At 42.0% G+C, this 24,600-nt stretch overlaps 1 protein-coding gene across 6 annotated transcripts in view; it reads right to left on the bottom strand.

The window, feature by feature from the left end:
* Nrf1 (nuclear respiratory factor 1) overlaps positions 1-24,600 on the bottom strand; it is a 102,515-nt gene that overhangs the window by 39,965 nt on the left and 37,950 nt on the right. For 4 of the 6 annotated variants that reach the window (XR_007833945.1, XM_051175836.1, XM_051175834.1 and 1 more), the window contains exons 2-7: positions 22,671-22,835; positions 21,604-21,838; positions 21,457-21,492; positions 15,104-15,218; positions 12,025-12,151; positions 6,256-6,396 (exon numbers count right to left, since the gene is read on the bottom strand). Coding sequence is in view for 5 of the 6 variants with exons in the window: in XM_051175836.1 (XP_051031793.1) it covers positions 6,256-6,396; positions 12,025-12,151; positions 15,104-15,218; positions 21,457-21,492; positions 21,604-21,826 (642 nt within the window). In the remaining variant the exon portion in view is untranslated. The remainder of the gene's footprint in view (positions 1-6,255; positions 6,397-12,024; positions 12,152-15,103; positions 15,219-21,456; positions 21,493-21,603; positions 21,839-22,670; positions 22,836-24,600) is intronic. The other 2 variants (XM_051175837.1, XM_051175835.1) reach the window with 1 other exon arrangement.

The raw sequence follows: 24,600 nt of genomic DNA, 5'->3' as shown, positions 1-24,600 counted from the left end.
TCTCATACAGACACACACCATGTACAATTTTCTGTAAGGATGTGAGCATCTGTGGAATTGGTATCTGCAGTGAGTCCTCTATGGGCACTGAGGACAACTTCATAACAAATTTTAACTGTCTGTCTGTTTGTCTAGCTTCTTAACCATTGAGCCATTCTTCAGCCAAACTTTCCTGTACTTCTTTCAGTGAGCTATTTATAATGCTTTGCTTACTTTTCTAATTTTTTTATTAATCTGAAGGAAGCACTAATCTGCTCCACATAATAATTCTTACCATATAAACTGCAAATATTCCCTTGGTCTTATTGTATCCTAAAAGTATAGTTTTCCTTAACATTCTTGAATATACCTTATGTTTCCTCTGCTTAAAATATACTATGTTCTATTTAAGAATACATCACATGTTTAAAAAGTTATTAGGATGTTTTGTTTGTTTGCCCTTCATGCCATAGCATGGGTACTGAGGTCAGAGGACAACTTTTAAGAGTTGGTTTTCATCTTCTACCGTGTGGGTCCTGGGCATTAAATTTTGGTTGTGTTAGGTTTAGAGGCAAGTGCCTTTACCCGCTGAGCTAGCTTATTGGCCTACACCATATATTTTTGTTATTTCCTAATTCCAATTTGCCTACCTGATTTTTTAAAAAGCTGAGTCACACAAACATACACATGCACATTCTGGCTATTTGAACTTAGTCCTTATACTTGCGTGACACACCCTTTACACACTCCCCAGCCAGGTGGAGGCCACACAGGAAGATGCTGCCAGCCTGCCCGCCCTCACTCACTCCCTCCCACAAAAAAAAGGAAGCCAGCTTTGAATAAAGAGGTACTTTGGAACTACTGTTTGTAACAGTGGATAATTCACAATCAGAGGGTTTACAACTACAGCTGCTTGAGTTCCATCCGCAAAGATTCAGACTAACTGGTCTGCAGTGTGAACCATTCACTTAAGTTCTAAATCCCCAGGGATTTAGTGTGATGCCAACCTTGAAGATCACCAAACTTAAATACATTTTGATCCAGCCCCTCTATTTCTCCTTTAAATAACCTTAACATGCACAATTTGGTGACATTTAGTACACTCACTATGTATGATCATTAACACTATTTTCAGAATATTTTTCTTCATTATCATCCCAAACAGAAACTCTGATAAAACTTTATCTCCATTTGGATTCCCCCAGTCCCTGGTAACCTTTACTCTGCTTTTTATCTCTGTCTTTATCTATTGGAGAATATCTCATTTTTGTGAGTTTGTATGTTCATTTCCCTTTATTTCACTTAGCCTAATGTCTAGTACTCTGTGTGTAGGAAAGGCCAGACCCACACTTCTTCAAAGTAAAACCTTCAAAAAGCCCAGACTGACAATAGACTGAATGCTTTCTAAGGAGAATGAATCAAACCCTGACTAATTCCTAAGGAAGCAACTGTCGTGTGGACTTTGGGAAGGTTTCCCTGAATTACTGCCCAGTTGCATCATCACTCCCAGGGACTATTAATGCAACAAAGACAGCCCCGGTGAGAATAGAAGACAGCAAGTTCAGGGTGGCAGTGAGAAGAGCCAAGGGAAAGAGGAGTCGAATGAACCAATGATGTTGGGCAGGCTTTTCAGAGATGAGTTTCCTATAATTGCTTCCATAATACAGTCTTTCCCTGCATCTTTTAAAATACAACTCTTTCAAAAATGTACAACCATTCCAGAATATGAGAGTCCTTTCTCACTGGTCTATGGCATAGAGAACTAACTGGCTGACTGTATCCCTCTCCTCTCTCCTAACCCACCACAGAGCTCTAGTTAGCTCAGAACTCACTCTGTAGAACCAACTGTGCCCAGACTCACAGAGATCCACTTCCCCCGCCTCACAACTCCCAAGTGCTGGGATTGAAGGATGCAATACCCCCACCACCACTGGACGAACACAGACACACACAGAGTTGTAAGTGCTAAAAACTCTCAGGAACGATTCTGAGGCTGAGTGCAGCCGAGAACTAGCAGCTGAAGCTGGATCTCAGGCCTCACTCCAGTCTGCTGATCACAGCAGGTATCTGACAAGATGCAGGGCAATGCCCACACAGTGGAGTCTGAGCACAGATGAAGGCGGCTCTCTAGATTCTGGTCTGTCATACCTACAATAATTTACTAACGTGACACTCCAAGTTTCTGAAAAACAAGGCATGCGCAGTAATACACACCCATAGTCCAGGAGGTCGAGGCTGAATTGCTTGAACAAAAAAAAATTCAAAATGTTCTGGGTATGGTGGCACACACCTTTAACTCTAGCACCTGGGATGCTGAGGCAGGTCTGTGAGTTTGAGGCCAGCCTGATCTACATGAGTTCTAAGACAACCAGAGTTACATAGTGAGACCATGCCTCAATTTAAACTTTCTCAAACTTTTACGTAAGAGTAGTTTGAAAAGAAAATTAAGCTTCTTTTTTTATTGTGTGTTGTTCTTTCATGACAAGATCTCATACTGAACTAGAACTTCTGGTCCTCCGGCCTTCACCTCCCAAGTCCTGAGGTTACAGATGTGTGCCACCATACTCTCCATGAATTAAACATTCAAAATAAAGCAAAAGAAGCAAGACAAACCCAAAGGACAACAATGGCAAAGCTTGGCCACAGTGCTGCTTTCTAAATACAGGGCAGTCAGCTCTGGATGAAGTTCAACTACTCCCCTCAGTAATCCATCTACCCACATACACAGGCAAATTTCAGTGCTCAAAATGAAAAGACTGGGGAGCTACAGAGATGGCTTAACAGTTAAGAATGCTTATTGCTGTTGCAGAGGACTATGGAGTCGCAGATGTTGTCTTCTGGTATCTGCACACACACACTCTCTCTCTCTCACTCATAATTAAAAACAAAGCCAACTATACCTCGGTGTGGTGGCCTACACCTTTAATTCCAGCACAGAGAAGGCAGAGGTTGGTGGATTTCTGTCAGTTTAAGGCCAGTCTGATTGACATAGCAAATTCCAGGCAAGCCAGGCTTACACAGTAAGACCCTCTCTCAAAACAAAGCCGTTGAGAATAAAAACAGTAAAGCCTGAGTCTCTTAAAATTAAGTATAAAAGAGAAATGCAAGTTTACAAAAGCTAACAGTAATAATTACATTGTGAGATTACTTTTCAAAACACTTTCCTCTACAATACCTAATTTTTACTTCCTTGAACTTTCTTCCTTGAACTTTATGAGGCAGGAAGGCCCATAAAAGTGAGGCCTAGAGTTAATATATACTAGTGCTTGGACTAGAAATTAGATCTTAGCATTCTCATAAAAATAGGTTTAACTATTTAATTTACAGGGAATCAATAAAGCTAACATTATTCCAGTATCAGATATGAGTCTCCTGCACACAGACTTACATGTCTAAGTTGGTCCCATCGTATGAACACCAGTTACCTCTACATCATCAAGTACAGTTAGGATGGGTAACAGAGATGTCTGGTTAACCCAGAGTCTATCTGTAGGACAGCTCAGTTTCCCAGGACTTGACCACTTTAAGGAAGTGATAAAATTACCCAGAGTCTGAAATCTAGAATTAATACTCATCATACTTGATTTTTTTATGGCTACAGTCATATCTAAATTCTGCTTTCTTGTCTATGAAGTAGTTCCCCACCCCCAGAACAAACAAGGTGCCCAGTGGTGAATAATTTAATAGTGTGCCTTCCAACACTTGGTAGCTCTATAGAAATCCAAGGTGGTAGGTGATAAGAGTTCTTGACATTTTTATCTCAACATAAAGAAAAAAAGTGGTCTTTGGTTAAAATAGAGTAGAAACATTATCAAACTTGCACCCTAAAAATATTCAAGCTTATAAAAACTGAAAATAATTTGAATCGCCCACCCCCAGACAGGGTTTCTCTGTGGCTTTGGAAGCTGTCCTGGAACTAGCTCTTGTAGACCAAGATGGTCTCAAACTCACAGAAATCTGCCTGCCTCTGCCTCCCAAGTGCTTTGACTAAAGGTGCGCACCACCACCACGGGGCAATAATTTGATTTTTATGATGATAAAAACAACCCATAAGGAGAAAACCTCTACAAAATAATCCATGCTTAGCTACAAAGAAAATAAAAACCATCCATGATGTCATCATATGTAAGTAATCAATTAATATTCTCATGTACATTCTCACAAACTGTAGTGTAAACACCTGGGCACCTTTTGTGTACACATTTTAGAAAATGGGGTCAACCAACTCTAACTTTATGTTCTGAGGAAAAAAAAATATGAAAACAAACAAAAAGAAAAGCCCTAACCTCCTAAAATTAAGTACATAAGCAATGGAATTTTGCAAGCGGCTCCATGTATTCTACTCCAAATAGAGTCACTGAAGAGTAAACAACCTTGTCATCTTTGGGCCACAGTATGCCTCCTCCCATCTAAGTAGGTGGCATTCCCATTACAATGTAATGTATATAGTCTCAAATGTTCCTGCTGTAAACAATGCTGTCACTGTCACACACAGTAAACAATCACTCCAGCTTTACTAGAGAGCAAACCACACACCTTTTCAATAGTATTTATTAGTCATGTACACACACCTGTGTGTGGGTAAATACATGTGAGGGCAAGTACCTACAGAGGCTGTCGGGTCCCCTGGAGCTGTGATTATAGGCAGTGCTGAGTCACCCAACATATTAGATGCTGAGCCATCTCTCCAACCCTGGACGTGCACACTTTAAACCCTGCACCACTGACCTGCTGAGAGTGTGTGCCAGTTTACAGTCTCAGGGGCAGTATGTACAAGTGCTTTCTTTCCCATGCCCCTTGTCTATTCAGGCTTTAGGGTCATTTAAAATCGAGAGTATATGAGGAAAGCAAAACAATAAAAAGTAGAGGAAGAAAATATCAGTACGGTGTCTTTTATCACCCTACTTATTCCTCCTCGCCTTGTAATTTTTTAATTTATTTATTGTGGGGGCACTGCCACAGAGCACATGACAAGATCAGAGGACAACTTTGGGGGTCAGTTCTCTCTTCTACCATGTGGATCCAGGTCATCAGGCTTGGTAGCAAGCACCTTTTACCACCTCACTGGGCTCCTTTAAAATCTGAGGCATTAAAAAGCCTTTGTTTACATGTTTTGTTTTCAAACATCACGTGAAGTAAGACGGGAAGGGAGGGAATGTACGGCAGTGGACACGCATGCAGATTCTTAAAGGTATCCTTGCAACATGGAACTACACTAACTATGAAAGGACAAGAATATGCCTTTCTTTCTGAACCATTACTGAAACACCCTCTATGTCCACAAAAAGGTCTGCACTCCAATAATCAAAAGGTCACAGTTTACGTTTAATACTATTTTTTTTTTTAAGAGAAGGTCTCATTATGTAACCCAGGCTAGCCTTGAATTGTGCATTTATTTTTAGGTTCTAAGATCACAGCCCATGTGATACCACATTCCACTCTAGCTTTATATTTATAAAATGCAATGTGATTTCTCATCAAGTTGCATGTTCAGACCTATTCAGGAAACCAGCTGACCATTTCTTTACTGAATTCAGTTTTGTTCCAATATTCTTGGGTTATTTGCTAAACAGGTATTGTTGTTTAGATGGCATACAATTTTGGGTGCCAGGCACCTAAACTTAACAGCAATAAAAAATAAAAAGTTATTGTTCTAAAATTCTACATTGATGCTGGTGAGTTGGAGGCCAGTCTGGTCTACAGAGAGAGAGTTCCAGGATCGGCACGGAAGCTACAGAGAAACCCTGTCTCTTAAAAAAAAAAAAAAAAAAAATCTACATGGAAAAACAGACCAAAACCAAAAGTTAGTAATGTAGGCAGGCGTGGTGGCCCACACCATTAGCCCCAGTACTCCGGAGGCTGAGACAGTTGCTGAGTTTGAGGTCAACCTGGTTCACATAGTGAATTCCAGTTCAGCCAGGGTTACACAGAGAAACCCCGTCTTAAAAACTTGTTGGTAGAGTGGAGGAACAACCCAGCCCGCTAAACTCCTCTCCCTTGACTGTAATGCCTGAAATGTCTGAGAGTCTCCAGGCAAACCAACCCAAGGAGAAGTTTCCTTCCTTAGCACAAAGACCCCAGAGAAGGTGGTCAGCACAGAGGCAGGCACATGTATGTGCTCAGTCAGCATCCTCCCGGGACTCTGTCTTCTCCAAGGCAGAGTCTATGTCTCTGCTCCGGTCACACCTCTTAAGACAATGCTAAGAAAGTGAGGAGAGGCCCGCCCACACCTGTATCTCTTGTCTGTGCATCTCCTCCTCAGTTCCCGCCCTGTACCTGGGTCATTTTGTCCACAGAGACTGGAATCCCGTCGATAGTGAGAGGTGGCAGTTCTGAATTAACCTCCTGTGGCGCAGGGGCGTGTTCTGCCAGAGCAGACTCCAGATCTTCCAGGATCATGCTCTTGTACTTTCGCACCTGCAGGGAATTAAGGGCAGAAATAAACAAGATGCTCAACAGCCAGGGAGGCTGATGCCAGGCAACAAGAAAGTGGGTGGGGCCGGTGTCCCCAAGAACAAAACACTCCTGCAAGGAAAAGAAGGTGAAAATACCCGCTGGCCCCAAAGACACCATTGAACAGAATCCAATGAAAAGATGATGAAATTTTAGCTAACAACAATAGGAAGGAGCCAGTGGGAAAGTTCTATAGAAATACTGTTTCTCAGTTAAGAGTCATCTTTTCTCAATTCATAGAGATCTGTCACCTGTCCAGATATAATGTAAATAATACCTATTACTCTGCATTTCTTGGGCCAGTTGTGTCCCAGGTCACATCTAATGGGACAGTTAACTGTCAAAATCATCTTCCAGATCTAAGGACTTAGGTATGTAAACTCTAATGTTTTTGTTTGTTTGTTTGTTTTGTTTTTTTTGGAGAAAGCCAGGCACCACATGGACAGGATATCCAAGCGCTTAAGAGTCTGAACTGAAAAGAATCAGACAAAGCAAGACATGGATAATATATCTGAGTGCCAAAAGTACCATTACCAGGAAGGCCTGAAGCCAGGCAGCCCCACTGGTCAGCCCCCGCTCCCTTCAGATAATCCCCAGAGACAGGTGAGTTTCAAAGCCACGGTGCCTCTCCAAGCATCAGCACAGTTCTGAATCAGTGTGGTTCCCGGCCTTACGATCCACCAGTGCAGTGGCAGGTGTCTCTAAGGCAGCAGGCCCTATGGCGGCCAGCGGCGGCAGTGCAGAGTGCATGTGCGCGGCCTCCTGTCGAGAGCAAGGGGATGAGGAGGCACACGCTGGACCCACAGCATCAGGGATGGGTTGTTGACTTAGAAGAGTGCACAAGGGGAGTGAGGCTGTCTCCAGGGATAGTAAAGCCATGGGACTGTGGAAATGTAACTACATGGCCTGAAGGCAGTCTCGTGGGGTGGGCTGGGGTGGGGTAGGATGGGGGACACACGACAGGGAGGGGGACCAGAATGAATTTTGTCAAGAAGTGCCAACAGTGTTTTTGTTCATTCAGTGAACTTCCTTCTGACATCTCACTGTGAGGCTCACAGAAGGACCCCAGGCTCTACCCCCACACACCTGAACAACCACCAGACCAAGTTCTAAAGCTATAGAACCCTCCAGATAGGAGGGTCAAGGGGACGAAAGAAAACTGGCCCAAGGCACACACCTTTAGTCCCAGCACTCAGGAGGCAGAGGCAGGCAGATCTCTGTGAGTTCGAGGCCAGCCTGGTCTACAGAGTGAGTGCCAGGACAGACTCCAAAGCAATATAGACAAACTCTGCCTTGAAAAACAAAAACACAAAAAAGAAAATAAAAAGAAAAATGTCCCAAACACTAGACTCACTATAACTTGATTAATTCAGTTTTACACTAATACAAAAAAAGTCTCAAATATTATCACCAGTATATTTATTGTATCATAAGCACTGGTACTATCAAGGCATTGTGGAGGCTTTTTTTTTTTTTTTTTTTTTTTAAATTCTTTTAATTCACAAAGGGGATTGGAGGATGGAATAAAGTCTGACTCTTCCAAGTCTGGGTTCTTAACTTAAGTGTATCGAGCTAAATTCATGTATGCAAGCCCATAGGAGGAATAAAATGATATAAGAGCACTAGATTGTGTTAGTAATAGCTGGCATTCAAAGATGGAAAAATACAAACAAATAATTTCAACCTTTATTTTTGTTATTGTTGTTGTTGGTTTTTCGAGACAGGGTTTCTCTGTGTAGCCCTGGCTGTTCTGGAACTAGCTCTGTAGACCAGGTTGTCCTCGAATTCACAAAGATCCGCCTAACCTCTGCCTCCCAAATGCTGGAATTAAAGGCATGTACCACCACTGTCCGGCTAATTTCAGTCATTTTTATGGATCAGGAAAAGTCCAATTCTGGCATTTTTGCTAAACTTAATTATGCTGGGATAGTATATTTTATAGAGATTTGCAAGAGAATAATTCCAGGTAAACACAGTACTCCATCTAAACTGGCTTAGTATGGTAGATTTCCCAGAACATTAAGCCGGTGTTTCAATTCTGTTTGATCTCTCAGTTCTGAGATGCAAATTCCCCACCTCCAACCCACAAACCTCATATTCCAGTCTCTAAAATCTCGGGGCATCTAACCCTGCTGGCCAGTCTCCTCACTAGTTTTTGCTTCTAGAAAAACTTTCTTTTCTACTTCTGGGCCTTTTATTCTGCTTTTTATTCAAATATTGTCTATTTTTTTAAAGTCCAACTCAATTTCCACATACTCTCTGAAAAACCTTCTCAAGTTCCTGTCTTAATTATCTTCTGCTTTAAATTCCTGGTCTCAAATAATCACGTGTCACTTACATTATTGTTCCCAGAATGCATTGTGCACAATGAATACATGACACAGCTAAGCACGGTCTTTTTTTTCCAACACACATCATGAAATACTTGAAGTCTTCAGACACATAGAGACACACATTATCAAATATTCTCATGAATACCAGGGATAGAAGATTAGGTTTAGGCATTTATACAAATCATTAGATTTTTAGACTCAGATTTACTGCTGAAAATTAGAAACTAGCCTTCAGTCAAGTTGTAAAAAACAGTCTTGGACTAATATACCTCAATTCTTCTGTATTTCTGAAGCTTTCTGGATGTGAGGAGTCTTTGGAAAGTTCCATAACATCTCTTAAAAAATGTACCCAGATGCCATTGAGACTAAAAATAGATTGTCATCTGGAGCTTATAACCGAGAGCTACCCAAGCATGGCACAGCCCTCACACTTGTGACCCTGTGACTGGCTAGGAGCTATGTTCCAGCTGTGCAGCTATGGCTAGGGAAGTTAGGCTGGCTTTATCCTGCCTGGCTCTTTCCAGCCCCCATACTAAGCTCCTCCACCAACCATGGACTCCTAGGTTTGTTTGTTTTACAAGATTTTGTATTTATTTTCTCCTGCTCTCTATACACATGTGCTAAGGCACTGAGTGTGAAGGTCAGCGGTCAAATGTGGAGAATGGATTTTTTCCCTCCCGCATGTGGATTCCAGGTACTGCCTGCACTCAAGTCACAGGCTTGTCATCCTTAAGAGCCTTCATCTGCTGAGACAGATCAGCAGCCCATTTTATACTGTGTATATGAGAGTGTGGTTCCATATGTACAGAAGTCAGGAGAGCCTCAGGTGTTAATCTTCACTGCCCCGGACCTTCAGAGGACTCTCCTGTCTCAGTCTCCTATCTCTCTCTACGAGTACTGCGGGCTGCCACACAGAGATTGAGTTCTGAGGATTCAAACTTAAGCCCTCTGGTTTGCATGGTAATGTGCTTTACCAAAGGAGAAATCACCCCAGCTCCAGTTACTACTTTTAAAACATTTGTCTACATTTTATATAAGTGAAACCGTTTTCTAACCCTATATAAACAAATGAATGACACAGTCTGCTTACCTCTCAGGAAGGGAGAGGAAATAAAGGGAGAAGGGTGGCTTCTAGGAAGTGGGTGCTAACTCCAGAGCTACCTCAGCCCTCTGTTGGCTGTGGAGTGGCCAGCTGTATTCTGTGGCACAGCTGAATGCTGCAGGTCCCCGGTTCTCACTGAGAGCTCCACCTTCAGAAGCCCTGGAGTGCTCGGCAAGTTTTCACTATGTTCCTCAAGGAAATATCTTAGCCTCTACATGATCCCAACTGGATGGCACTCCCCTACATATGGAATTGGGGTGGGGGGATGGGAGGGGAGGGTGTTTAGAGTGCATGTGAGAGGACAGAGAGGGTAAAAAGGGAGGGAAGGAGGGAGAGGGAACTGGGATCGACATGTAAAATAATATATTAAACTAAAAAAAAAAAAAAAATGCTTTGACTCCAAAATTTAAGTTGAAGGACAAGTTACTGGGGAAATGGATTTCTATTTTTGTTTCCACAGAAAATGAAAAGATGTGGATTCCTTCCAGACTAATGTGGCTTGATCATGCCAGACCGCCTGAAACAGAGTACAAGCTGATCCTACATTCAAAACAGCTGGACAAAACAGCCCTACAGACTACAGCCAGGATATCTGAATCTTCTTCGAATCCCCCAAGACAGCGCCCCTTACCAGCAGGAAGTAGTTTGGAAAGAACAACGCCCAAATTCCCAAATATTGTGTATAAATGTTTGTTTTCATTTAATTGGACTGTTATATAAAATTAAATAAAATTAAAAAAAAGAAAAAAAAAGAAATTAGAGTAAATAAAACACCACATGCAGCAATACAGCTCAATACATTTAGTGAACTACCCAAAAAAAAAAAAAGAAAAAGAAAATATCTTAGCCACTCCTATAGAGCTCTAGAAAGTCTATGGTTTGAACAAAGCCTCAGAGAACTGCCCCTAGAGCACAGTAAACAGCAATTTAGCCTCCACTACCGCCTCAATTCGGCGCTTGTCAGATCACTTCCCTTAGTATCAGCAGACAGTCAGATTTAACAACTGTTCTGGGAGGAAGGCAATGCTACCCTCATTGTACACACAGGACAGTGAGGGAAAACTCTAGTGAAAACTTTCTTTCTTTCTTTCTTTTAATTAGGGGCGTGGAAAGATGGCCCAGTGGGTAAGAATGCTAGGCTAGCTATTCTCCCAGACTACCTGTGTTCAATCTCCAGCACCCACATGGTAGCTTACAACCACCTGTAACTCCAGTGCCAGGGAACCTCATGCCCTTGTCTGGACTCCAAGAGCACACATACACATGAGGCATACGTGGACAACACACACAGACACACGCGTGCACACACACACACACACACACACACACCCCAATAACAAAAAAGCTGGCCTTAAACCCATAGAGATCCATCTGCCTCCCCTGCTGGGAATAAAGGCATGTGTCGCCATGCCCAGCTAAAACAACTTTTTTTTAAAAAGAGCAAAAGATTTTTTTTTTAAAGATATACTAAAATATATGATTAATAATGTTTCCAGTTTGCCTTAGAAAAGTACTATCCTGGAATCATCTATTGTTTCATTTTAGATAGGAATACAAAATTTCACATTAAAAAAAAAAATGGTGTTAAGGACGGCCTTGAACTCAATATGTAGCCAAGTATGACCTTGAATACCCGATCCTCTTGCCTCCACTCCTCCTAAATGCTGAGATTACAGTCATGTACCAGATGGAACCCAAGACTTCACAAATACCAGGCAAGGGCTCTACCAACTGTGTTACATCCTCAGCCCTGTACTGGCTTCATAACAAATAAAGTATTGCTTTTTTTTTTTTTTTTTCACTGTCCCTGGTGGGTACAATACCTTGATGCAGGAACTAGAAATAGTAATGATCATCTTAAAAAATCAGTATTCTATGTGCACAAGGCATGACACAGCTTTGGCTGGGAATCCAGCTGGGTTCAGAAAAGCTCCACCGTCTGCTCTGTTCTTGACGGACATATGAACACCACCAATAGGCATCTCTCTCACTATTGCCATGCGGCTGGTCTTTTTGGTTTCAATCTGTTTAAAAACCACTTGCCACCTTCCACCCTGACACGGATGGAAGAAAGCAGTGTTTAGCACTGAACTAGAAAGAGGAATAAAAGGTGAAAATCTACACAAAGCAAGGGAACACAACTCAGATCTGACTTACCACGTTCTCCAAAGGTGCTGCTCCAAACACCTTAAACACAGGGTTGGGTTTGGAGGGTGAGATACAGAGAACAATAGCTTGCTGTCCCACTCGAGTAGTATATTCATCTAATGTGGCTCGTAGTTTCCTGAACAGAATGAAAATAAAAGGTTACAGGATGATAGAAAATACTGTGATGGAGTGAGTTACAGACCAAACTTCCATCGATTTGAGACAATTCTGATTAAATATGTTCTGAAATTTGAGAAAGGAAAGGTCAGTGTCTTATGGAATGTACTGTGGCTTATGCCTAGGACACAGACATGACAATTTTTAATATAGTAAGTTTCAACTTTAGTTCTAGTTGTCCTAGAACTCAATATGAAGACCAGGCTGGCCTCAAACTCAGATCTGCCTGCTTCTGCCTTCCAAGTACTAGAGTCACAACACCAATTATTGCTATTTACAATTTTAAGTATGACTGCTGAAATATCATTTAGATGCATTTTGTTATCTCTATAATTAATAAAGGTTGCCCAAATGACTAATATTTTATTGATATAGTCATTATTCATTTCACACTGATACATTTTATCCAAAGTAAATACAGTGTTAAAGGTGCTAGCCTGAGAACCTGAATGCAATCCTAAATGGCAGAAGGAAAGAACCATCAGCAAGTTATTCTCTAGCCTCTATACAAGTACCATGGTACATGCCACCACATACAAAATAAATAAATGTAAAGGAGGAAAAGTATTGTGGCTTAAGATTTATTTATTCATTTATTTATATTTTGGGGCCAGGCTAGTCTTAAACTCCTGATAATCTATCTCCATCTTCCAGGGACTAGGTTTGCAGGTAGGTACCACCCACAATGCCTAGCTATAGCTTTCTATTTTATCGTGACATAGACAAACTGTCCTAATTAGCTTTAACTGTCATATTGACAAGCCTTGTGAGAAGGTAGTCTCATTAAGGAATTTGTCCAGGTCACACTGGCCTATAGGCATGTCTATTAATGAGGGCCCAGCCCCCTGTGGACAGCACTACTCCTGGACAAGGAGGTCCTGGGCTGTGTTAGAAAGCCACTTAAAGAATAAGCATACAAGTGGTGTGGTGGTGCACACCTTTAATTCCAGCCCTTGGGAAACCGAGGATGGCAGATCTTAATGAATTCAAGGCCACCGGGTTTACACGGTGATTCCCACATAGCAAAGAATAATAAAAATGAAACAAACACTAACAATACAAAACAAAGCCTATAAGCCCGAAAGGGAGCCAGCTAGCAGCATTCCTGGTTCCTACTTCAAGTTCCTGCTCTGACTCCCCTCACTGATGAACTGTGACCTAGAGTAATCACTTACACTCCTTCCCCTATATTGCTTCTGGTCAGAGTCCTTTATCACAGCTACAGAAAAGAAACTAACACACAAACCCACAATGAGGAGGCAAGGAGTTTCTGCAGTAGCCCGCTTATCTGTGGGGGCCTGCTCCAAACCAGGTATCAGTGGATACCTATGAAGTTGACATAGAATCAAACCCTTTGCATATTGTGTTCTTATCCTGAACGTGCACACCAATGATAAAGTTTAATTTACAAGCCAAGTACAGTAAATGATGAACAATAACTAATAAAAACAATTATAACAGAGGCTAAACAGATGGCTCAGTGGTTACGAGTATTTACTGCTCTTTCAGAGGACCTGGGTTTGATTCCTAGTACACACTGTAACTCCAGCTTCAAGAACTCAACGCCTCGGCCTCCTAAAGCGCACATAAACCCGTGCAGGCACACAACCCCCTCCTCGGACTTCTGCAGGCTCCAGGCACTTTCATGGTATACACATACATGCAGGCAAACACACACATAAAATAATTAAATTAAAATCTCAAAAATATTCAAATTGGCCAGGCATGGTGTCACGTATCTTTAATCCCGGAATTCGAGAGACAGAGGCAGGTAGATCTCAGTGAGTTCCAGGACAGCCAAGCAGAGCTGCTACACAGAGAAACCCTGCCTTGAAAGACAAAACCAAAACAATATGCAAATGATAACAATAACTAAACTTACTATTTAGTTTAGAACTTTCCGTTCTATGGTAGACTATGTAGACTATGGTGGACCATCTGAGGTAATTGCAATCATAGAAAGCAAACTGATACAGTGAGAATCCAGGGTAGAAGCAACAGATAAACAGAACATTACACTTTTCCTCTGAGTCACGGGGGTTATCACAGGGGTTATCCTGTGACTCAAGGGCCTACATTTCACAATACCAAACAGAAAATCAGGCAGTATTTCTTGAATGAATGGTTGCCTCCAATTCTCTCTCTACTCTCCCTTAAGACAGGATCTTGGTATGTGGCCTAGGCTAGCTCAAAAACCATGACCTGCCTACCCCAGTCTCTTTAGTGCAGGGATTATAGGTGTGTGGTAACCATGCCTTGAACCTGTGACAATCCTCCAACCTCAGCCTCCCGGGTGCTGGGACTGGAAACATGAACCACCATCCAGCTTGCCAGCCTGCTGATGGAGCTGGGCTTTCCTTTATTGCTCTCATCATTCCTTTCCTGCTACCCCGGCTGCTATTTAAAAAAATAATGACCTTGACTGGATGTACTGGTACACGCCTTTAATCCCAGCACTCAGGAGGCAGAGGCGGGGATCTCTGAGTTCAAGGGCAGTCTGGTCTACAGAGCGAGTTCCAGGACAGCTACTAGAGAAACCCTGTCTTGAAAAATCAACCTCCTTCCCTCCGAGACAGGGTCTCACATTATGTAGCTCTGGCTGACCTGGAACTCACTATGTAGACTAAACTGGCCTCGAACTCACAGAGATCCACCTGCTTCTACCTCCCAAATACTGGGATTAAAGGCGTATGCCACCATAACTGGTCAATGTTATCCACCGATTACATCATATTTCCCAGATTTTCATCAATTAATTTTATGGCAATGAGTCTAAGTCTTAAACCTGCCATCAAATTCTCCAACCCAGTGTCTTGAGAAACCTTGTTTTAAAAAAAAAAAATGTTCCAGCCCTGACATCCACACAGGAGGCGTGTGAAGAATAGCAAGATGGGGTAAGGCAGCCCCTCACCGAAGCAAACGTGTCTGCTGTCTCTTCCGAATAGATGGATTAGACTCAAATACATGAGGACGTTTCCGTTTCTTTCCCGTTGCCACAGCAGCAGCAGCAGCCATCCCCACAGGACCTGAAATAATAAGTATGTGCTGAGATTAGCCAGCAGCCTGCAAGGGTACAAGACAGAAAATAGCACACGATCAGTGAAAACAGAATGTTTCTGACATTATCGATGTTCTTCAATATTGTTTCTCATGAACCATATGAGTTTGTCTCTTATACCTTCCCACCACACACCATCTTGAATTCTGTACAAATGCTGTTGCTTTATTTTGCCAGCATGCCCATGCTGCTAGGACAATGTTCTCAGAGGGACCAGGAAATACTGCAGCATTGAGAGAAAGGCCCGTTCACACTGAAACAAAGGGCTTCACACTGCACTTCTCGTGCTGAGCCCCCCCCCACTTCTCCAAGACTCCCCAAGTTAAAGAACTGGGAGGCCTTCAGTGAACAGGCACACTCCCACCTAGCAACTAAGCTGGAAACTGCAAAGGAATGAAGACAGCAGCCGTAAGGTGATGCATCCAGATGATGAAAGGATCCAACAAGAAAATGTTAACAAAGGCTGGACTATTTGCCCTGAAACTAATGTAAAGGTCTTGGGGTGGGGGATAGATAAATAAAGGGGAATTCTAAGTAACTACTATTATAGTCTTCATACCTAGGGGTTTCAACATATTAAAGACAGAATTTCACTTTATCCTTTCTTGTTAGCCCTATAAAAGGCTTAGATGAAACACAAATTGCACACATTTATATTTGCATGTATATTCTAAATGGTGAATGAAATGAACTGCAGGCTGCTCGGTGCTAGCATGGTCTTGAAGAAATGACACCCTCTAAACAACCCCTGGAGCAAGCAAAAGCCAGATGACCTCTCACTTCCTATCAGAGACAAGTGGTAGGGGAGTTTTCCCCTCCCTCCCTCCCTTTCTCCAGAGTCTTACTACATAAGCCAGACTAGTCTAGAACTCAAAGTGATCCTCCTGCCTCACCTCCCTAAATGCTGGACCTATAGGCAGCATTGAACACAGTTAGCTATAAGGGAAAAAAAATCTTAATTGTACTGCTTCCCCCATTTTATTATAAAACTGTGGGAATATTTTAATCGAACACCTGTCTCTGAATAAAATTTTGTGTGCAAAACAGCATTATTAACTACACCCACAAAGTATAGATTTCTAGACTTTATCTTGTATAACTGAAATCACACCCACCCCTTCCTTTCAGTTTTTGAGATAGCTGGACAGGTTAATCTTAGAGTCATTAAGTAACTCAGGATGACCTTGAACTCCTGATCCTCCTGCCAAGCATGCCTTTTCTCCCCACTCCTCCTCCTCTCTGGTGCACACCAGGCAAACATTCTGGCTCTAGCACTTGTGGCTCTAACTGCTAAGCCGCCCTGAAATAATCTGTTGAAAAGCAACTTCTCACACCTCCTTTCCCTCAGCCCAGCAACCATTCTACTGTATGGATGGCTAATTTACTATGAATTTGGCTATTTCAATCCTTCACATACATGGAATTATACAGTATTTGTCCTTCCGTGACCGGCCTATTTCTGCTAGTATAACGCCTTTAAGGTTGATCTATGTTGTCACATATGGCAAGATTTCTCTTTTTGAAGGCTAAAGGTATGAGTCTATGTGTTCATTTCCTCTGGCCTTTCATCCACACAAAGACATCTAGTTTGCTGTCACATACTGGCTACTATGTGTGCGGATCAATTTGGGATCCAATTCATTTGTTTGCTCAGAAATGCCATATGATCCAGAAGGCCTACTTCTATCTTCTAACTTCTTGGAGGAGACCCCACATTCTTCTATAGTAGCTTTATTTTATATTACCATCCAATGTACAAAGGACCCAACTGCTCTAAGGTCTTGCCAATACTAGTTATCTTTTGTAACTGAGGTAATAGACACCCTCTTGGGCATCTCACTGTGTTTTCTGTGACCCTGAACACTTTTTCAGAAGAGATATCCCTGGAAATCCTTTGATTATTTTAAAATATCAGGTTGGTTTTTTCACTGTGCAGCTATTTTATCATGAAAAACTTTACATGCAAAGCTGAAAGAATTTTAACAATTTACCATAAAGAGCTACTCTCTATTTGTCAATCCATATATATTTTTGGTGAATTTCAAAGTAAACTGCAAATGTCAATATAAAGCCCTTAAAGCCAGGGGTGGTGGTTCACTTTTAACCCCAGCACTTGGGAGGCAGAGGCAGGAAGAGCTTGGAGTTCCAGGGCAACCAGGGCTTCATACAGAAACCCTGTCTCCCCCCCCCCAAAAAAAAAAAAAAATCAAAGCCAAACATATACTACCCTTAGCTACTTCAGCAGGCTTGTCATTCGATAGATTCACCAATGTCTATTTGAAACTTTTTGCTTATTTTTGAGGTGTGTGTGAGCATGTGCAGTGTGGGTATTTTCTCCCTCTCCTGAAAGCATCTCTCACTGAACTTGGATTCCCAGATATAGCTGAACTGGCTAGCCAGCAAGCTTGAGGGAGTCTGATTTGATCAATTTACAAATTCAAATATAAATTCCAATATGACTGTTTGTAGAACTTGGTAAGCTAATCCTATTATTTAAATGTAAATACAAGGACCAAGAGCAGTCAAAACAATTTAGAAGATACTAAACAGAGGTACTGATCCTATCACATACTACTATAAAGCTCAAGTTATTAAGACTATGGGACAGCTCCTCAACAGACAGGCTCACATAACTCAACTGCAATGACCCTGTCATAAGACAGGAGAAATACATTTTAGCTATGGGACAGGCTGTATCAGTTTAGACTGATACCTGTGAACAAAAGCCCGCCTGGACTCTGCAGGTAATGCACTCATATATGTAACTGAAAATAAAATAAAAATATTCCAAGAACATCATTTCAAAAACAAACTCTACAAAGTTTTGGTAGTTCATGAGGAGTTTCTCTCTCTCTCTCTCTCCTCTCTCTCTCTTTCTCTTTCCTTCCTTCCTTCCTAAGATTTATTTATTATGTATACATTGTTCTGTCTGCGTGTATGCCTGCACACTAGAGGAGGGCACCAGATCTCATTACAGGTGATGAGCCACCATGTGGTTGCTGTGAATTGAACTCACAACCCTGGAAGAGCATCCAGTGCTCTTAACACCTGAGCCATCTCCCCAGCCCAAGGAGTATTTTTCTAATAAAACAGAATAACGTCAGAATGAAGTACAACATTGGAATATACTGATGGTGGTAATGAGCTCTGTGAATCCAAGGCCTGCCTGATCTACAGAGTAAGTTCCAGAGCAGCAAGGGCTACACAGAGAAACCCTGTCTTGAAAAAAAAGAGAAAATGAAAAAGGAAACCAACCCTGTCTGGAAAAAACAAAACCAAACAACAACAAAGCTATCTGGGGACCCAATAAGATGGCTCAGCGGGTAAAGGTGATTACTGCAAACTCAACAAACAGAATTCTGTCTCTGAGGCCCACATGGTAGACAGACTGATTCCAACAGTTCTCCACACATGTACTGTGGCATGCGGAACACACACAGGCAGTCTTTTAGAAGCCTGACGTGACAAAGCTGGGTAGCAAGGACATGTGTGTTTGCCAGGTCGCTCTTGATTCTTTTCTATATCCCAATGCCACCTTCCTTTTCAGGATTCAAGGTTTTATACTTGTCAGACACTAATCAAACCTTATTCTCAAGGAAGCAACTGTCTCTACAGAGCATGAGAATCTGTCTCCTTTAATCCACTGTCTCAGAGAAAACAATTCAATTTTGTTTATACTGATGTGCCTGCCCTGGGGTGGGGGAGGAGGCTCGGCACTTAAGAGCACTTGTTGCTCTTCCAGAGGATCCGCCATCGTCTCCACACCCACATGGCAGCTCATAATAACCTCTCTGACTCCAGTAGCAGGGGATCTAACACCTTCTACTAACTTCCGTGGGCACCAGGCACATGTGTGGTGCACACACACATATATGTGCAGCAAAACACTCATAAACCTAACAAAATAAGACATCTTCTGAAATTGATGCTGGAGACTAATGTGGAAAAGGGCTGACATGTGCGCCCCTCAGGTGCTGTCTGCACGCTGGCTGAAGAGTAGCAACTGCACTAGGGCAGCAGGGCTGTGCCTGTCTCTGTTCCCCAGGGTTGGGGTTGCAAGTGAAAGCCGCCAGGTCCAGCTTCTCTCTCACCTGGGTCCTGGGGAATCAAACTCAGGTCCTCATGCTGGCACGGCAAGCACTTTGCTGACTGAGCCATCTCCCTAGGCCCTTCCTTATTCGTTTTTCCCTTGAAAATCAACATGATCAAGAGCTACTCTGGGCTGAAGAGAATGAGAAACGTTTTTTTGACAGGCAACATGGCACAAAGGGTGAATTGCCTCTTAGATTCGGTGATGTTACAGACTTGTCCTCAGAAGGAATTCTCTAGCAAGCAACAAATGTGATACGCTGGGATCAATCATAACCCCGGGCTGTTAAGGGCCCTGCCGCCTCTGTAAATTCCCCTTTGCTTACTGTGGTTACAGGTGTGTGCCTCTACCCAACTGCTTCTGCAAAACTTCATCCCGCAGTGTCCCTAAGCCCTGTGCGGCTACTCATGTCAGCCCTCTGTGTTACTTTTTTCCTCCTGCTCACAAAGCCCAGCCTCAATGGCCTCCTTCCTGTTTTCATCTGCAGTTTTTGTCCTTGGAATTTCCTCAGCCTGAAATGCCCTCCCCCTGGCACTTCCCTGCACCAATAGCCTGCCACCAGCAGCCTGACAGGGTCTTCAGAAGGAAGCGCTTATTCAAAGAATCTATATCTTGTAGTGCATATGATTACAGTTCCTTAGTGGGAACTCATTAGAAACTTGAAGGGCCTCTGTTTTCACACCAGACAGATAAACAAATGCCTTTAGTCCTTTTCTATTTTGTTTGTTTTGAGACAAGGTCTCATTGTGTTGTCTAGGTTGCTTAAGGGCTCCATGTACAAGCCACTATACCTAGCTACTTGTAGTGTTTTCTTTGGTCGTGCTGGGAACTGAACCCAGGGCCTCACACATGCTGGGCAACTGCTCAGCCCCTGAACCAGTCAGTCTCAGCTGCCATTGCATCACCCTCACACTGTGACAAAGTCCTGTCTCAAAAGCATCTTCCTTCATAGGAAAGAAGCTGGCCTGGATGCACTGTGTTAGGATGCCCTCTTCTGGGAAGTATAAAAATTTCACAAACTGTATGTTACAAGCATTTAAACCCAGTGCCTTGCACATGCTAGTTAAGCAAGTGCTCTACCACTGAGCTATACACACACCCAGTCCCTCCCTTACCTTTTAAGTTCACAGTTCCAGAAACAGCACAGTGGATAATAAGTTAGAGTATGACATTGTTATACTTTTCTTCTTCACCTTAATTAAATACAGCACATATTTTTAAAGCAAAGTACTTTGATCATTCCTAATAATTGGTTTCCTGCCCTGCATTTCATAAGTAAAACACTAGATCCACCCAAGCATGTATATCCTCACCATGGTGCTAAATGCACATTGTACACAGAATGATGCAAAACACAGCCAGCTTAAAGTCATTTGTTACCCTGAAAAACTTCAAACCTATAAATTGGATTGAAACGAGGATCACTGGTGTTCTTGGTACTACCTAAAAGAATCAAACAAACCTTAGCCAGCATACTATTAGACCCCAAATTACTTTTTAAAATAATTTCCAAATGCATCACACAACAGTCATTCACATATAACTAACTAGCACGTGAAGCAAGGAGCCAGCACAAACAAGACCTATCACTAGCAACAGATGGCAACAGTCCCACAGTCCCTCAGAAAGAAGAATTCCCAAATGAACTGTAAGATCATCCTATTACTTGTGGAAATCTAAAATCACAATAGTAATAAATTTCCACACAAACTGGAAACTTACAGTGCAAGTCTGGACAGCTGGAGAAACTTTCTCATTAAGAGTCCAGGACTGAGATGTATGGCTCGGGGTAGGGCTCTTGTCTAGCTGTTAAAGCCTGGGGTTCATCCCCAGCACACCGGCAAAGAAAAGCCAACACTAGACATTCCATTCCTTAACCTTGAAAATATTAAAATCTAAATATGTCAGCCCTTCCTTATTTAATGTGAATATAATAAATACTCTGGATAAAAACCAGAAAGACTGTCAGAATGGATGAGAAAAGACAACCAACACCGTCACACTAGTAGTTAAGTGACCCCAGAACTCAACTCTCACGGAACAGGCTAAAGTTGAGGTGCACGCTTAAAAATCTGTGATGAGGGCTTGGGATGCAGCTCAGTGGTAGAGTACTTGCCTAGTATATGCGAGGCCCTGGGTTTGATCCCCAGCACTGAAAAAAAAAAACGATGAGAACAAATGTGAGAGTGCTTGAACCCCAGGCTTCAGGCAGGCATGAAACCACAAGTTAAGCAAAGAGGAAAGCTCCCAGTACAAACATTACCTGCAGCAGCCAGATGGGCGGTTACCTCATCAGCTGCTGTGGAGTTGAGTATGTCCGAGTCATCGTAGGAAGTGTCCTCGGGGGAGGAAGGGGAGTCTTCGTCGGCACTTAGCATACTATGCTCAGTGTACGTGGCTACATGGACCTGCTGTACTTGTTGGGCCACGGCATGGGCTTCTATGGTAGCCATGTGCTCGGTTTGGGTCACTCCGTGTTCCTCCATGAAGATCTACTGCTAGAAAAGAGGGGGAAGAGGGGAAGAGGGGGAAGGCGATTCAGTGTACAGAGTAACAAATGGCGAAACTAAGGTTTTTTTTTTTTTTTTTTTAAGAGCAGAGAAACTGTTTTGACAACCTCTGGTTTTATTTCTTACTTGACCACACCAAGGTATGGGAAATTCATATAAAATAGTAGAATATTTTTATGTGAAATCATTTTGACAGAAATTCACTATTATACAGAAACATACATGCCCGCGTCAAGGTCACAAAACATTAAAATCCTTGATATATGTATAACAATAAAAGATATTTAATAGCCCACTGAGTAGTAGCATTTGTTATTGTGATATAAAATACTTAATAGTGAAATAGTTAGGATTATCTTTGTGTTTCAAAGACAAATGAGAATAGCCTCTCCATATAATAATTCTACTTGGTTGTATGATTACGAAACTCTGCTCTTTGTAAGTCTGAAACAAGCAGTGCTTTAAGGTAGAAAAGCTGGCTCTCCTACCACACATCTCTCCTCTTTCTCCATAAATAAGCTCAGTATTCACGAGAAAAAGTGAAGCAAACACATACAGATTTAAAATAAAGCAGGTTTACAATGACACTCTCTCGTTCTAATATACTTAGACATTTTGATAAATTACAACACACAAACCTGCCATATCCTTTTAAACTAGCTACAGAATACTTTATTGTACAGCTTTGCTGATGAAGCAAGGCTGCTTCCAGATTTCTGCTGTTATAAACATCCTTATATATGAAATTCTACATATTGGTTCCTAAAATGGTTTTAAATAAAACATTATATAATCTGGCAACACAACTTCTGGTACTTACCCAGAAAAGCTGAAAGCGGGGTCTCAAAGAGCTATGTGCACACCCATGTTCATAGCAGCATTATTCACAACAGCCAAAAGGTGGAAGCTACCCAAGCGTCCGTCAGTGGGTGAATGAGAAACAAAACTTGGCACGTATGAACCACATAACCACATATCATTCCACCTTAAAAAGGAAAAAAAAAAAAAAAACACAAATTAGGAATAAAGGGGATTTCTTGGACTTAATAAAGAACGTCTATAAAAATGTCTACACCCATTATACTAAAGATGAAAATCTAGAAGCTTGAGACAAGGATGTCCCCTCTTACTACGTCTTTCCAACACTACATTGGAACTCACAGCTTATGCTAAGAAAGAAAAAGATCAAGAAATAAGGAAAGGAGAAGAAAAGGGGAAGGGAGGGGAAGAGAGAAGGGAGGGATCGCTGGGAAGAATGAGCAGCTGTCTCTGCATGGCATGAGAATCTACGTGAGGTCGTCAACCAAAGACTCCTGGTCTGAACAGCAAGTAGGTTGTGAGATGCAGGGTGGATATAGAAATCAATGTGTTCTTACATATCAACAACGAACAAGTAGAACTTGGAATTAAACACAATTTCATTTCTATTAATGCCTTCTAAAAGTGAAATATCAAGGTATAAAATCTAACAAAATATGTGCAGGAGTTAGGTGTCTGCTGCGGATCAGGGAAAATATCCCCGGCAATAAACAGGAGATATTGCAAATTCTTTTCAAATTTATTTCAAATAGACATAAAACTACATATTTATCATGTGTTTGAAAAATACATACACATTATGGAAGGGTAACATCTAGCTAATTAAAATATGCATTACCTCATAGGTGTCATTTTGGAAATGAAAGCATTTAATTTTAGTCATAAACTAGTTACCATGTTGTACAATAAATCTCTTGAACGTCTATCCTTTAAAAAAAAAATCTGTATGAGGAAAATTACACAACACTCATGATGAGGGAACCAAAGGGCTGAATACATAAAGGGCTACTGCAGGCTCATGGGTAGAAAGGCACAATACAGCAGGCATAGTGGTATACGCCTTTAATCCCCTCACTTGGGAGGCAGAGGCAGGCAGATCTCTGCGAGTTCGAGGACAGCCTCTGAGGATACTACACAACATACAGGCAGACAAAACCCACACACATTAAAAAACAAACAATTAACCTTTTGTTCTTTGAACATATTACGTAGCTATTTCCTCTGGATCAAACTTTCCCTCCTAGACTAATCAGAATGTGGAAACTCAGGAAGCTGAGGACCCACAAGCTCCCTCTCTGAGGGTGTATGAGTGAGTAGTCATTGCCGAGGAACCACTTGCAAGCTGAGCCGGAGTCCCAAGGATACAGCCTTCAAGCATCATCATCCACACTAGAGTGGGCTTTGCAGAGACGCAGTGACTTTTCAGTTGCCTGTTCTGTGATGCCAATCCCCATCCATACTCCTGTCAGTGAGTAAGCCCAACTCACTGGCTCACCAAGCTAGCCTTGGGTGGACTCATGTCTCTGGTTTGCTGCTGGTGCCCTACCTGGAGTGAATAGGAATTTGTTTACATCTCCCCGTGGAAGGTCACACAATAGAAATACACAGGCAAGAAAATAAGTCCAGAACAGGGAAAACAATTTATTCACAGATAAAGGACTGTTATTCAAAATTTTAAAAACAACTAAAACTCAACAATAAGAATACAACTAACCAATTGCTAAAAAGGACAAAACACCACCTCACCAGGAAAGTATAGTACAGTAAATAAGCATATGAAAAAGTGTTAACATCATCTCACTATGAAACTGCACCATAAACCACAGTAACATACAACTACATAGCTATTACATGGATAAAACTGCACAAAATGCTCCCTCATTCTCTTTGCTGCCTGACCTCTGCTATCATGGGTTGCATGCATGCTCCCG

The sequence above is a fragment of the Phodopus roborovskii genome, unplaced genomic scaffold (genome assembly GCF_943737965.1).
Source record: "Phodopus roborovskii unplaced genomic scaffold, PHOROB, whole genome shotgun sequence".
NCBI lineage: Eukaryota > Metazoa > Chordata > Mammalia > Rodentia > Cricetidae > Phodopus > Phodopus roborovskii.
This window is presented reverse-complemented; position numbering and strand designations above follow the sequence as displayed.